At 40.1% G+C, this 16,128-nt stretch overlaps 1 protein-coding gene across 4 annotated transcripts in view; it reads right to left on the bottom strand.

Annotated features, from left to right (window-relative positions):
* Window positions 1–16,128, bottom strand: part of CCNY (cyclin Y) — a 225,661-nt gene that overhangs the window by 174,239 nt on the left and 35,294 nt on the right. The window contains exon 2 of one of the 4 annotated variants that reach the window (XM_048837696.2): window positions 3,186–3,339. The exons of the other annotated variants lie outside the window; for them this stretch is intronic. Within the exon in view, the coding sequence (XP_048693653.1) occupies window positions 3,186–3,207 (22 nt within the window). The 5' untranslated portion in view covers window positions 3,208–3,339. The remainder of the gene's footprint in view (window positions 1–3,185; window positions 3,340–16,128) is intronic. 4 annotated transcript variants of the gene reach the window in all.

The following is a 16,128-nucleotide window of genomic DNA, read 5'->3' as shown; positions in this document are numbered from 1 at the left end:
GTATTCTGGGATGCCAAACAGGGCAAAGCTATTTCCTGAGACAGCAATTTACAAAAAGATTAAACTATCAAGCTTTGGAATAATGGTTTATAACCAGTGTGTTTATGACAAGATCAAACTGAAAAACGCCATATTGCAAAAACAGGGCATTCCCCACAGTGCTAGTGCAAGAACACAAACCATTTGATCCAAATTACAGATGTTACGAATGGTTGCACCACACAACAGTACATTTTGAGCAGCTCTCAAAAGCAACATGAAGCTCTTCGTGGCACATGGCTGCAACAGCAGAAGACGAGTGCTGTGAGGGTAGTAAATTCTGCAGCATTTTCTTCTTCATGGTAAATTAACATCAATCTACCTCCCTTTATAGAACAGAATCATGCTGTGGAGGTCAGTCCTGCTCCAACTGAGATAAATGGCAAAACTCCCACACAACTTCAATAGTGCAGACACAGGCTCAAAATCTTGCATCAGAGAACAAGAATATAAAATCAAGGATTGCACTTGGGAATGGAATTATGCTTAGGAATACATTTAGAATGTTTCCATGTTAATGAGGAATAAAATACCAATAATACAATACAAAGAAATGTATTCTACTTAGACTTACAAAGATTTTATATTTAGCCTTATTCCATAAGAAGTAAAACAGGACACATGTAAACCTGAAATAATTATTCTCTCTCCTTATCTAAATGATCTCATATATAACTTTATTTAGCCCACACCTACAATATGTGCACAAATCCTTAGAATTCGGAACATCTGCACAAATTCAGGTTATGTACAATGGAATACGCTTAACTGAATACCTTTCAATACTGTTTTCATTTGATACTTCTTGTACTATCCCATATATTTTCCACTTCCAAGTCCCTAAAAGAGTAATTTAAGGAGAATACAAAGAACAGATTAACAAGATAAAAGAAAGCATCATCCAAGGTAACTCTTTCCCCTTCCTCTTCCCATATCTGTCTTCCAAATTTCAAACTCTCCAAGACAATGAGCTTGGAGTCTTTCATTTTGAACATGACCGCTTTTTATAAGGTTGATTAGGGTATCTTTCTTTTAAAATGTTATCAGAGCAGCCATTTTTTTTTTTTTTTTTTTTTTGATGGGGAGGAGGAATACAGGAAGCTGGAAGAGTAAGTGTAGGTTCTATTTTGATTACTTAAATACTTAGTTGTGTACATGGTTGCAACACAAAGGGGGTCATTCAACACACTGTAGACTTGTATCTGAAGCTTTTTTTTTGCGGCACATATTGTCTTATTTCTGGGTATACCACCAATATTTCAAAGATGATACTTTTATAATAATCACCCAAGGCAAACAGAGGTATTATTTTATTGCCATGATTAGGACAACTTTCATCCCACTTTGACAGCATGCCTATGTCCAGCAAGATGAGCTATGCACAGAAGGCACAATTTGTCATTATTTTCAATTGCACACCTGATATTTGTTTTATACCTCTTGGAAATTAATCTCCATCAGTACATAAAGCGGACATGAGATAAATTCCCAGGTTGGAGAGGGCATCAAGGGACTTTTATAGTCAATTATATATTACTAAATTGACTGCAACAAGAAAACTTGGTTATCTTGTAAAGTTATCAGACACTGTACTTCTACTCCGTTTATTCTATATAGCTATTTGGTCAAGCAAACCATTTATAGAAGACATTACTGGGCAGATAACACACAAAACACAATATTATAGCCAAAAGCTAGATCCTGCTCCCATTCAACAGGAACAGGACAATGTCCTAAGCTTCCCTGACATAGCTTTCCATCTCAGAATCAAGAGAATTGTGCATACTTAACTCCTCCCGTATAGACACATCTAAGCACAGCAAACTGTCTGGCCACAAAACCACCCATGAGATTCATTTTCCAGGCTGTCCAGATAAAATATAGGAAAACTGTTATATGCCTTACCAAAGAGAAAAATTAAATTATTTTAAAATACAACCTTTATAATATTTAAACTTAAGCCATACCTAATGCTTTCAGTTTAACCTCATTAAACCAGAAACATTCAGAGCCACATTTTCAAACTTGGAAACAGAAAGTTAGGTTCCTAAATCAAAGTCTGCTGGCTGTCTACAACTCATGCTGAAATAACAAAGTGACCAGTGCACGCCTGAAGATGTTGAGAGGAAAAAAATGAATTTAGAAAGAAAACAGAATTAAAATCTCAAGTGGCTAAGTCACAGTCTAACAGCACGTTATAAATATAAAGGGAAGGGTAAGCACCTTTAAAATCCCTCCTGGCCGGAGGAAAAACCCTTTCACCTGTAAAGGGTTAAGAAGCAAGGATAACCTCGCTGGCACCTGACCACAGTGACCAATGAGGAGACAAGATACTTTCAAAGCTGGAGGGGGGCAGAAACAAAGGGTCTGGGTCTGTCTGTGTGATGCTTTTGCAGGGGACAGAACAGGAATGGAGTCTTAGAATTTAGTAAGTAATCTAGCTATATAGGCGTTAGATTGTTTGTTTAAATGACTGAGAAAATAAGCTGTGCTGAACGGAATGGATATTCCTGTTTTTGTGTCTTTTTGTAACTTAAGGTTTTGCCTAGAGGGATTCTCTATGTTTTGAATCTAATTACCCTGTAAGGTATTTACCATCCTGATTTTACAGAGGTGATTCTTTTTTACTTTTTCTTCTATTAAAATTCTTCTTTTAAGAAACTGAATGCTCTTTTCATTGTTCTTAAGATCCAAGGGTTTGGGTCTGTGGTCACCTATGCAAATTGGTGAGGATTTTTATCAAACCTTCCCCAGAAAAAAGGGGGTAAGATTTGGGAGGATTTTGGGGGGGAAAGACGTTTCCAAACGAACTCTTTCCTAATAAGAATGATACTGGTGTTAGACTTTGGTGGTGGCAGCGAAAGTCCAAAGGCAAAGGGTAAATAGTTTGTACCTTGGGGAAGTTTTAACCTAAGCTAGTAAAAGTAAGCTTAGGAGGTTTTCATGCAGGTCCCCACATCTGTACCCTAGCGTTCAGAGTGGGGAAGGAACCTTGACACAGCATATCAAAGATTTTTAGACACAAAAAAGTACCAGTCTCTTTTCTCTTTTCCTGCACAGGGACACTTAACATTCAACATCTATAATAATTGCTATTTAAAAAAAAAAAAGTAGTGGTCACCAAAGAGCATCAATTGCCCACCTACCTTTTATGTAGCTGTGAGCCATTGACCCAAAATTCTAAGTTTACAGAAGTAAATGTTAGAATAGCACTGATTTTTCTTCACACTTCAAAGTGTTGAGAAAGCATGTTAGTACTCATTTAGCAATCATGAGTACAGAAGCACAGTGGTCAGCCATCTGAAAAAGAAAAATAATTGGAACTAGCTTCTCTGGATTAGCTTGGCTCAACAATCAAAAAGCTAAATGTTACTGACCCATATGGGAGCTGTGAGGGTTGATAGATAGTTCACTTTTGAGAGTCCACTGCAAAGTTTAAAATAAAGTAAGCGTGGCAGTCTCAGCTCAAGTCCCTAGAAAACATCACCCAACATCACTAAATTCAATTTATTTAATTGGCAACACTGGGCAGTTCCTGGTACAGGGTATGGAAAGAATAATATTGTGCTTCTCTGAATAAGGATACTGTAGGAAAGAGTGTTGGAAACCTCACAGTGAAGCTAGTTTCTGTACAGTACACCATGCCTTCATTTGGTCTCAATTCCTTAAAACAACCGTCATCATTTCATTGCCTTCAGGGTTATAATTAGCTGGGTTTATAATTAATGCCACTTTAGTTAAACTGCATATGGTAAACCAGCAGGAATGAAGAGTAAATAACAAAACCTAGGCTTAAAAAAATTAAGACTTCAACAAAACTAATAAAATTTAAAAACATGCAACAAAGACTAACCTGACATCCTCTCAGTGTTTATCTTAATTAGGATTTTTCTATCTTTGAATAGTTTTCATTCAATTTTAGATAAAATGTTTAAATCTTATTGTTCAAGTTTTGTTAATTTTACCCATGGGGCAGGGAAGAGGGGGCAGGGGACTCTCACATTCACAGAGATTTATGCAAGGGAAGTTCATTTAACAGACAAGAGTGAAACAGGTTTCAGTTTTGTCACCGGCTCTGAAGAATGGAGTGCTTGGTTGTTGGGAGCTGACATGCCTTACCCATGAATGCAACATATTGTGGAGAAGAATTCTTCCCCCCCACCGCCATTTGATTAAATACGTGGGTAACCTATTAGGCAACTGTCAAGTCTACCACACATTTCACATTAAACAGCAAGGAGTAAAAGGGAAGATGAAAGACACTCAGTCTGTCCTGATGGATGAGATGGGAAAGTGTCACCATGGTCTGAGCAAAACTGTACTGGGGACGTTAGCAAGGGGGAATGGCCTATATTTTTGCACCCTTGGCCCTGACAACAAAGTAGTAAGAGATACTGATAATGGGTGATTGACATGGAGCACTCTTGTCCTTCTGGACCTAATGGAATATATGCTAAAAGAGTCTAAGGAAACTGGGAGAAAGCCACACAAATTGAAGTAGAAGCTTGCCTCTTCACTTCGTTCTCTTCCCTGAAAACTCTTCTTCCCCATCACCATAGGCCAAAGCTATCCCTAATAGATAGACTCAAAATCTAATAAAAGAACTCATCTAAGGCAAAGGAAGGCTGACAATCTCCCAGCTCTAGCTAGAAAGAGAAAAGAGGAATAAACATGGATAACAAAGCTCCCTGCTTTACTTTTTAATTTCTATTTCTTCCAACATGCAAGAACTAGCAAGATCAGAAGTGGGCAAACTATGGCCCATGGGCCACATCTGGCCCACCAGCCGATTTAATCTGTCCCTCAAGCTCCTGCTTGAGAGCAGGGTCTGGGGCTTGACCCGCTCCAGCCGGGGAGCAGGGCTGGGGGCTGCTCTGTGCGCACAGGCAGCGGCTCCGCGTGGATCCCAGAAGCAGCAGCATGTGTCCCATCTGGCTCCTGCCCCAAGCACCGGCCCCGCAGCTCCCATTGGCCAGGAACTGCAGCCAATGGGAGCTGCAGGGGTGATGCCTGTAGACAGGGCAGCACACAGAGCTGCCTAGCCACTCCTCTGACCACGAGTCAGAGGGGGGACATGCCTCTGCTTCTGGGAGCTGCTTGAGGTAAATGCTGCTCGGAGCCTACACCCCTGAGCTACTCCCATGGCTTCAACCTCATGCCCCAGCCCTGACCTCCCTCCCTCGATCCCAGCCCAGAGCACCCTCCTGCAACCCCAAACACCTCATACCCAGCCCCATCCCAGAGCCTACACCCCCAGCCGGAGCCCTCACCCACCCCCCACACCCAGCCTGGAGTGCTCTCCCACACCCTGAATTCCTCATTTCTGGCCTCACCCCAGAGCCCACAGCCCCAGCCAGAGCCCTCACCCCCTCCTGAACCCCAACCCTAATTCCGTGAGCATACATGGTCCACCATACAATTTCCATACCCAGATGTGGCCCTCAGGCCAAAAAGTTTGCCCACCCCTAAGATCTATAACACCCAAATTAAGACCATGAATGTTATTAAAAATATTTATTCTACAAAAGTTCTGAACATCTCCTTGTAAATGGAGATCTGACAGCCTAAAAGACACATTCTTAATGAATTTCTTTCAAGGTCTGACTGAGCACACATAATAGAAAGCCTTTCAAGCAAAAGCTTTAGTAATGTCAGTCTTTTCTCCACAAATAAATTAATTAATAAAAAACAAGATAGTTTAAACTGGATTGTAGGTCAAAATATGGCAAGCCCCTTAGCTACTTAATTTATTTCAGTTATGCACGTTTTTTGCCACGTCAGAGCCTGAATTTATAACCAGCCCGGGATTATTTTGCAGAGTGTTCAAAAAGTTGTGTGCTTTAGTGACATATCTTCCCTCCCCCTGCCCCACTCTGCACCCATATCCACCACAAGTAGGACCAGAATAGCCCAGTGTTATTCTGGCCCTCAGTTGTGCACTACCTCCCATTCTTCACCTTTAATCATAATGTAGAATTGCTCAGAAACAATCAAAGGGTTGCAGCACCCCCTTCCAAGTTTAACCTCTCTCTCTTCAGAGACTGCCCTCCTTGATTAGCACCTACAATCCTCTTCCTCCTCTCTTTCCCCCCTTCTCCCAATGACCCACACACACAACTCTGGTGTCTTCCTATCCCCAAACCACCTATTCATTCACCCCCCACATGCTGCTCCTCTGATGTACCTAACATTCAGCTGCATCTCACTGCCTAAACTGGCTGGCGCTACTGTTGTTGCTGAAGTCATTGAGGCAAGATAGCCACCCATCCAGGTCTTCCTGTTACCCACCCTGCTCCTCTGGCTGGTACTGTTCACACAGCTGCCATTCCAGAATAGCAGACTAAAATCTCTAGCCCCAGGCCTACTGGTTTGGATTATCCTGACCACACGATCTTTCTGACATAAGTAATATTTAAGAATCCTGAGTATCCTTCTCGCTGAATTACATACCACCTGCAAATATTAGCAAAGGGGACTCAGGAGAAGCTAGAATACAAGCAAGAGTTAATGCAGAACATCTCATTTTTCTCTTAGTTCTTTCTTTATATTTCAACGCAGTCTTCTCCCAACCTTCAACATCCTCCTTCTCCTTCCCCTTCTTTTCACCCCAATACTGCCTCCGTGACTAGTGCCTTCAGTCATGTCATTACTACTTGCTTTCCCACAACAAAGTCTAGGAATGCTGGCCATCATCCAGCTGCCATTACATCAGCTCAATGTCATTCAAACATCCTCTCTAGATTTTCCTTCCCCATACACAGCAAACTTCCCCACAACCCCACACATTCATCCCTGCTACCTCTGTTTAGGGTGGCCTAATTGCCTGCAGATTCCCTACACTCACTGCAGAACATTATCTCCTGAAGAAAAGGAGTACTTATGACACCTTAGAGACTAAAATTTATTAGACAGAGGAAAGCCCTCTTCTTCTGTTGGTGAAACTGAACTTACTAAAGAACTAGGCAAAAGTTGATGGTGGAGAGGAGAAAGATTCCATCTGCAGAGCAGAAAAGCAGAAATTCAATCCCATAACCTCTTAGGCAAAAAAAAGAGGAGGGGGGGGAGAGAAGAGTAAAAATGTTATACTTCCCTCACTTTCTCCACCATGTAAGTGCTGGAATTTCCTATAAATGAGAAGGAAGGGCAAATTTTTAAAAAAACTGTAACTAAAATACTTCCAAAGAGCCAATCACCCCCTGGCTTGATTCCAGTCTGAGAGGAAAGTAAACGCCAACAGGGAGAGCAAACACTGAAGGAGTGAAAAGAAAAGGAGTTCATCGGTTGCATCTGATGAAGTGAGCTGTAGCTCACGAAAGCTTATGCTCAAATAAATTGGTTAGTCTCTAAGGTGCCACAAGTACTCCTTTTCTTTTTGCGAACACAGACTAACCCGGCTGCTACTCTGAAACCTGTCACTGAAGGAGTGGACTGTTTACAGGCAAGAAAGGTCACACATTGGCCACAAACATGCTGAAGCAGAAGAGTTCTAAATGTCTCTGAGAAAAAACAGCTTCTTTGGTCAAATATCCTACTGTTTACATTGTATGTTCCCATTTAAAAGGGCATTATATTTACAGTCTTCCAAGTGTATGATACAGGCCAGCGCTGACCTCCACCCTAGGACAAGAGAAGACACTTGCATATGAAAAAGGCCTCAGGGTTTTCATCAACATTCAATCAATCAATCCCTAAGAGATAAAGGAATTTCTGCAGTATGTTTCAAACTAAGGAGTCATCTTAAGCATGCTTGATCAGTCAGGCAAGTCCTAAATGCTCAGAGCAAAAGAGGCCTGACTACAGAGTTAAAATATCCACCATTATAATTGTGGTATTAAAATACTAAACCTGTCATAAATACAACATTGAAGATAAAAGCAAAAAAAGTAAAAACCATGGACATGCTCCCTCAAGACGATGAGAAGGTATTTAGTAAAGCATCTTAGAAAGAAGTTGATAAGTAAAGAATTACTGTCTTATATCGGAGATGGAAAAAGGGATTATCATTTCTTTGCACACCCACAAAGTTAAATTGATCAAAATATTTTTGCAGATACATACATTCACAGACATCTATAAATCCAGCACCTCTTGCAGCAAAGATAGAAGAGACAGAGTTTTAAATGTGCTGCATCATGTAATTCCAGTGGCCTCTTGGGAACAGATACCAAATTTAAAGTATTCCTTTTTAATGAAGTCAGATCCTTATTAACTTTTTAAAATGAATTATATACCATCCCTCATTAAGTGATTTCTCAAATCCAATTACTTAAACTCAGTTTTGTAAAAACTACAGGACTCTACACAACAATGAGGGGGAGAGGGGAAATAATTCGTAAGTTGTAGTCACAAACTACAGATCCTGATCCAAAGCTCACTGAAGTCAATGCAAGTCTTTTCACTGACTCCAATAGACTTGGTCAGGCCTTTATAGATGGCAAGGAAGACAAAAATGTTACATACTCAAAACATTACAAACCTAATGGGTTTAGTGGATATTATTAATTTTAATATTGAATATTAATTTTACAAACCCAATGAGTAAACTAAATAGAGGGGTGAAAATCTGTTATTAGTATTAGCTCCTTGTATAGGACAAATACATTTAGTTCTCAAAGTAGTGAGAAGGGACAATACACAATAGTTCTCATTAATCCACACTATCCGTTCAGAATACAACAAATCCTCCTATGGAAATCTCTTGTTGGACAAGTCCAATATAGAAACAGACCAGTAGGAATAACTTCCTACGGTTTCTTTATTAAATCAAGAAACATTATACCACTCCCCACTTCACTGCACAACCACTGTTTTCTATAAGAGGAAAATCCATCAGAATCTTCCTCTTTTGTTGTAACCTCCTCATGGGTTTCTCAAATGAATACTTCCCAGGTTCACAAACAGTCGCACGAAGACTATATACATGCCTGCCTTGTCAGAAATCATGACATGAACTGTTTTCTTACAATGTTGCACATGCTTATGTTGCACAGCAAGCCTGGAAGTGGCAGGATTTTTATGTAGTTCATACATTGCCCCTCAATGTCAGGCCTGAATAATAAACTAGAATACAATTTATGCCATGAACTGCCTTTCACTAACCAGTTCTCAAATGAGTTTTTTCCTCAGTGCTGCAATACACCATAAAGTGTCCATGATTAACCAATCTGTGTAAAACTTTATGGCTGTCAAAACTGAAAGATTAATTAGATCACCCTTCTGCATGTGTCTCAAGCTTGCCCTGAATTAAACAAATTCTGATGTGAAGTAGATGCTAACTTCACACATTATTCACACAGAGATCGCTCCATATCTTACAAAACTTAAAAAAGCAACAGATTCTTCCTTAAGTTCTGACTGAGGGTAAATGTTGTTTAGCTCTGAACAGAAGTCCTTAACCCTAACTCATAGAACACAAACATAGGTGAGTAAGCCCTTGAGAAAGCCATGTATGGTACTGCATATTCAACGTACCAGACTTTGGCTTTTTGGAATCCTCAACTAGGGTTTTTGTTTTGTTCTTTTGTTTTTGTTTCCTTAAAGGCACCCCAAAATAAAAACATGGCTTGAGAAAAAAAGAAGAATGCTACATTACTTTTCAATAACCAGGTTATCACAAAAACCTGTAAACTGTCATCAGGTGGAATCCACTGTTTTCCTCATGCCAGACATTTGAACTCCTCTCTGACAACTGCGAATACACCTATCAGTCATAAATTACGATATTCACCTTACGCCTGACAAAGTGCAGCTGCATAAAGGAGTCCATTCTCCACTCGGATACAGCTTGTCTGGTAACATCTCTCATTTATTGGTTCCATTCACCTTTCAGAATGGAGCAACAACTTTAGGGTTTGTTTTTGTAAACATCAGAGCACATCTCAATCTTCTCTGATGAAGGTTAAGCCATGGGAGATGCTAAAGGAGGTTTCAGACAGAAATCACTTCAACGCCACCAAATCAATGCTTGTCCAACCCCACTCCCAGATTGACATCTCATTCTGGACCAAAGCAGAAAAGCTATTCCCTCAAGATCATCATCATTTCTGGTCAATCACAGACAGAAAAACTCTTAATCCAGAAAAGCCATTTAGGGAGTAGATGTGGCAAAAAGAAAGAACTCACCTTACGTAAGTTAGGAAAAAAAAGTTAAAAGCCTTCAGAAGTATGCAAAACAGTAGGAGAAAGGCAAAAGGCAAGACTAAGAGAGAAGGCTGGGGTAGCAATGCCATACTCCTGCTCTTTGTCTCTTGCTTCCAGTCAGTCCCAGAATGGGCTAGGAATGATGTAAAAACAGCACATTCAGTCTGAAGGGAAGGGCGCCTCAGGTCATGGCAGAATAGCAGAGAGCATCGTGTGAAAAGTATTCTACAGTGTCTCTGTTCTGGGCCCATCCCCAACTAGTTTCCAAAAGAAATGAGGCAATAACTCAGCATGCCCAAATGGCAGAGAACGAAAAAGAGTACTGAATCTGCTACAGTAAAACAGTGACTGACAACACTTATGTAATGGGGCATTCTCTGACTGCAAAATACAAAAGACAATATCGGAGATGGGACTATCCAGTGTGGTTGCTCCCCTTTAGCCCATGTGCATCACATCAGATAGAATGCTGTGTCACCACTATTTTTCAAAGGTGTAAACATCACTTCTTCCATTTTGCTGAAGGTCCCACAGGATTATCAGGCCAGCCCTGTGGCTTGACAGTCCCTGAGACTGAAATTCTCTAGAGACTGAACAGTTACAGTACAGACAGAAGCAGAGCAAGTGTCTTCTCCCTATCACATCAACTATGAGCTGGAGAAAGAATCTCCATGTTCATTCTCTCTGCTCTCTCAGAGACTCTGGGGATGAGTATGTGAATATAGACTCCCACTGTGCCCACACCCCGACTATTTATAAAAGAAAAGGAAGCAGCTTACTGCAAATTTTATGCAAAGGAGCAACACTGCTGCAGAAATGGGTTAGCTACTTTACAGGTATTACGAATAGTCACTTTGAAATCTTTCAGATATTTCCAGTGCGCAGCATGCGTATGCAATTTCCTAACATCACAACTTTACCAAGGACATTACTTATGTGCAGTTTAAAATCACAGTTCTAAATATTAGTTCCACTGAAATTAAGATACTGGCACATCATTTTAAAGCAAAGTAGTAAAATGACTACACTAGAAATTCTGGTTTCAGAGTAGCAGCCGTGTTAGTCTGTATTCGCAAAAAGAAAAGGAGTACTTGTGGCACCTTAGAGACTAACACATTTATTTGAGCATAAGCTTTCATGAGCTACAGCTCACTTCATCGGATGCATTCCATGAAGTGAGCTGTAGCTCACGAAAGCTTATGCTCAAATAAATTTGTTCGTCTCCAAGGTGCCACTAGAAATTCTGTCCCCCACATACATATTGCGGCAGACAGTAAAATAAGTCATCAGGCTTCATTCTGCTATGGTTCTAATTATATGAGCATTTATCTATTAGAATCAGCTTCTCTGCACATTAAGAGCAAATGTAGAGAGACACTGTGAGGGGTATCTGTGGATTAAAAAAGCAGGTTGCCTTAAAAGGGATTATGGTGTTCACATAAAAGAGTGCATATCATCTATTTATCTGGAATTAGCATCAGACTTCAGGATTTGCCAGAATTTAAAGTGTTTAAAAGTCTGTAAATAATTAATCCAGTAAAGGAAAATAATCTCTTAAGGGTCTGGGTTAAACAGGGATTAGCCTTTTCCAACACAAGCAAAAATACGGATTCACAAAACACACACAAGCACTCCTAATAGGAGGTTGGTGCTCCCATAGAGAGACAAGTGTTAATCCTGAAGCTTTGTTTGTTCATTTCCAAACAATCCCAAAGTTAGAATCCAGCTGAAAGAGTGCTGAGAACAGACTGTGTTTTACAGAACCCAGCAAAAGGCTGAAAAGGCTAGCCATTGTGTGTCACAAGAAAAAACAATTATCCTAATAATGTTGTTGATCAATGCAAATACAATGAAAGTCTTTCATATAAATTTAACACACTTAAAAATACCCAATCTACATATATATCTTAGCCTGAGAGTAACATTTAATAAAAACATTATAAAACTAACGTATTCTGTGGAGAAGGCAATGAAATTATAAATTTGAATCCTCTGGATCATTTTATTGCCTCAGAGGGCACAGAGAAACAGCCAAGTTATTTATACTTTCGATACCCATAAGGAAATTGCATTAATGATCAAGTTCCTGTTTCTCATCCCAGCAATATTGGCTTAGTAAATTATTTTGGTAGGATAATAAATATCCCCTTTGCACCAGAAGGTTTCTCCAAACCCACAAGCAACCTGCTACTTCTTTCTTCGGTTTAATAGCCTATAGCAGTGGTGCTGGAAGGGGATAGTTAGCAGGCTAAACTAGATTCTAGGCTTATGCATTAAGTGACCAATTTCACTAAATTATTTAACTTCCCTAATTTTTAACCGTCCGCACTCACATTACATTCTCTCACTGGTTCACACACATGCACATCCAGCAGTCAAGTTTTCATCCTCTACAAACCACATTTGTAGCAGACAAAAAGAGCCCAGAAAACAGGAATTAAGCTTCCTTCCAAAAATCTTGTCTACTAAGAGACTGAATGGTTATGATAGCTGCAAACAGTACTCTTGACTCCATGTGACCCAAATAACCAGTGGACAAACTCATGATCAAAATGCCACCTACCCAAATAGTTGAACAATGTAATGTTGCTAGTCTCAGAGGTAAGGCCATGCCATTCAGGTATTTGAAGAGGTGAGGGGGAATTAACACACACTTCATTTATAAGTTAGCTACAACAACACTGCATTCACTGTGTTGGTCCCAGAATATTAGAAACACAAGGTAGGTGAGGCATGTGCAGTACCTAAAAAGACTTATTTCACTTTTTGAAATTAACTAGATTTTAGGTTGATTGTGTCCTTCTGAAAACGCTTGACGGCGATGCAGTTAAAATTGGTGAATATATTCAAAAGCTATTTGCAATAAGTCTGGATTTTTAAGTGTGCTGTTAATAAATTAGTTGAGATTAGTTCTTATGTGTTACATACATATTAAGACCCTTTATTTTGATTAAGGAAGACTTTATTCCTAAATTAAAAACTTAGTATCAATTTGCAAGATAAATCAAACTGTTACAATACTATTTTCATTCTCACGGTTTTGCTTTCATGCCACTGAAATAAAACGAAACTAGATTTAGAGGGCTACGGTACATTCTTATCTCTATGTGGCCACACAACTATGAAAGGTCAGAAATATGTGAGATTAGTTAGCAGCACTTAGTTGTCATAAGGCAGATATGCTTCCTCTTCCAACTGCAACCCCTTTTTTTCCCTGCCCCCCTATTTTTCCTTATGTTCCCCAGCCCCCCAAAACCAATGGTAGTGAACAGAAAAAGTACAGTATACTCACTCATGTCCGCCCAGTACCAATATGATATGTAAAAAGATGTTAGGATTCATATATGCAGAATGAATTGTTTTTACCAGTGCCATCTGTAGCTATTGTGCATGCTGACTTGAAGAAGAGCTCTGTGTAAGCCCCAAAGCTCATCTCTCTCACCAACAGAAGTTAATCCAATAGAAGAAGACACACGGTAAATATAAATTAGGCAGAATGTAAACCAGAGAACAGGATTTGCCCAAGGACCTTGGGCTTAGCACTCCTATTTCTTGTGTAAAGTAGCATAGAATATAAAAGCTTGTACTTGAGGTCAATAGTCAGATTCTTACAGTGCCTCCTGGTGAACTCTATCCACAGCCTCCAACAAAAAGCATTTTTTAATTCATAAAAGCCTTTCCACTTATCCAGCTACCCAATATATGTTAAGACCATCTACTCTCTGGAAAGGGCTTTTTCACTTGGCTCTTTATTGACATGCTTTCCTGTCTGATTTTCTTCTCAATGTATCGACCCTCTTCTTCAACACCCACAATAGCACAGCAGAGATTAAACTGTTAATGGAAGTTTTGTGCTCTGAATTCATCTTTTTTCCCTTCACAGACAGCCATGAGGTAAGGAAATCTCTTCTTATAAGAAGATGGGGTTTCAGCTCAAGGTCAGACAGAAAATTAAACACACATTTTAACACAAGTGCTTTTTAAACATCCCTCATCCCCCTCCACTATTTACCCAATTGCCTACTCCATGGGAAACAACTGTTGGTCTCAGGACAGTTCCTACTGGGCAGGTATCTACAACATACATAGACACACACTCTGTAGGCAGTCTGAGTAGAGAAGCGAAGGACTGGATGTTCCTGGAGGCTGAACTACATCACCCTAAGAAACGGTCCTTTCAAGTCAGGGTTGGGGCAAACTAACATGGTCTGCGGAAAAGCAAGCAACAAACCCTCCCTATGCTGCACCCATTTTGTGGCTGAACAGCAAAGTTCAGTCTCCAAAGTGGTTGATGTAGTACTTTACATAAGCACTTTAATTATAAGTGAATGTTTGAACTCTTAGCAAATTGTTACACAGCTAGTTTCTCCTGGTGAAATGAGGGTCTCTTTCAGGATGACAGTTACCACAAAAGAAAAGAAAGTCCTCATGGAACTCCAAGCACAAGAAATACCCAGAACAACCCAGATTAACCTAAATGAAGTGTGCTAATCCCAGAAAATCTTTAGTTAACTCTGGGATGGGGCAGAAGCCACATCTGGTCACGCTGGCCTTTTCTAAACTAGGATTTAAGAAGGAGAGGGAGGGAATGCATTCACACCTATGAAACAGAAGCTAAATCTAAAGAAGAGTCCAACCACTACTTTGGCCAGTGGCAACACCTTGGTAAACAGGCCAGTCCAGCCACCACCACTGCTTCCAACCACTCTGCTGGAAAGGATGAGAACCCTGTGGTTCCTATCAGAGTGCTATCCTTGGAGCCTACTTGGAGCCTCCATCATCTGGATCATTGTCAAACTAATAAGAACCTGATAAACATGAAATCCTTGCTCCCTACCTCCTCCAGGACCCTTTGACTGCAGGGAAGGGAGCATTATCTGTGTGTGTTTTCCCTCCCTCCCTCCCATACCGCAACCTCCTGTTATTATGATGTGTGTTTACTATTCTGCCCTTCCCTGGACTTCTGTTCACTGGAAAGGGAAAGGAGCTGCCTCTTCTATTCCTCTCCCCACCCCAATATTCATTGGGTTTTCCTGAACTACCAAGTTGAATCTTTACTTGACTGATGGCGGCACGAATTTAACATAGAGACTTTGTATAGAAACAGTGCACCTGGAGAGAAAAGTATGTAACTGGTGAGAAACCACAGTATACATCTTGCCCAACATTTTGTTGTTGTTAAAGCCATCCCCAGTACCTTTCCAAGAGCTTCCTATTCAAATGCTAATGCCTGTGTGCTTTTGTATTTGATTACCATTTGTTTATTTACAAATTTACCACCACAAAATTTCCCCATTTTCTGTTATTCATACTCTTGCTACAGTGTCAAAAGGAAACCCCATTTTAAATGCTTTGTTTCCCTTCACTTCTGTAAGGGTCTTCCCTAATATAGCATTCCCAGCATTTATTTAAAAAACCCATTGTTTTTTTCCCCTTCCTTGATAGGAGAAGATAAACAGGAGTTTTGCTTTTTCTAGAAGTCAAAGTCCAATCTCATTAGTATGTTAATACAAAAACATGAGTACTCTATGCAGTGGACAATCCAGATTTGAGATGTGTTCTCGGTATACTTTCTAGGGAAAGAAACAAAACTTGCAACTCTGAAGGATGATTTTGTCCCTATGGAAAACTATAAAAAAAAGAGCCAAAATTTCCCTACCCTGAGTTTATTAGGAAAGTGACTAAGTGACATTGTAAGTGGTAATGAGATATAGTTACAGTAGGCTCGACAGAGGAAAGCTCAATCTACTTAATATGAAATTCACATTCTGAGGAGTGAAGATGCTGCTCGGGGCTTGAGTTTATCATTACAAGCGACCCTAAGAAAGCCTATGGTTCTGCATTCACGTTCCACTTGCGTTTCTCTACCTGTCGTCCTTCACGCTTTGATAGAGAGCTGATGAGAAGTCCAAATGACGTTCTGCCCAGACTGGTGACTGTGCCCAGCTT

The sequence above is a fragment of the Caretta caretta genome, chromosome 2 (assembly GCF_965140235.1).
Source record: "Caretta caretta isolate rCarCar2 chromosome 2, rCarCar1.hap1, whole genome shotgun sequence".
In the NCBI taxonomy this organism is placed as follows: Eukaryota; Metazoa; Chordata; order Testudines; family Cheloniidae; genus Caretta; species Caretta caretta.
This window is presented reverse-complemented; position numbering and strand designations above follow the sequence as displayed.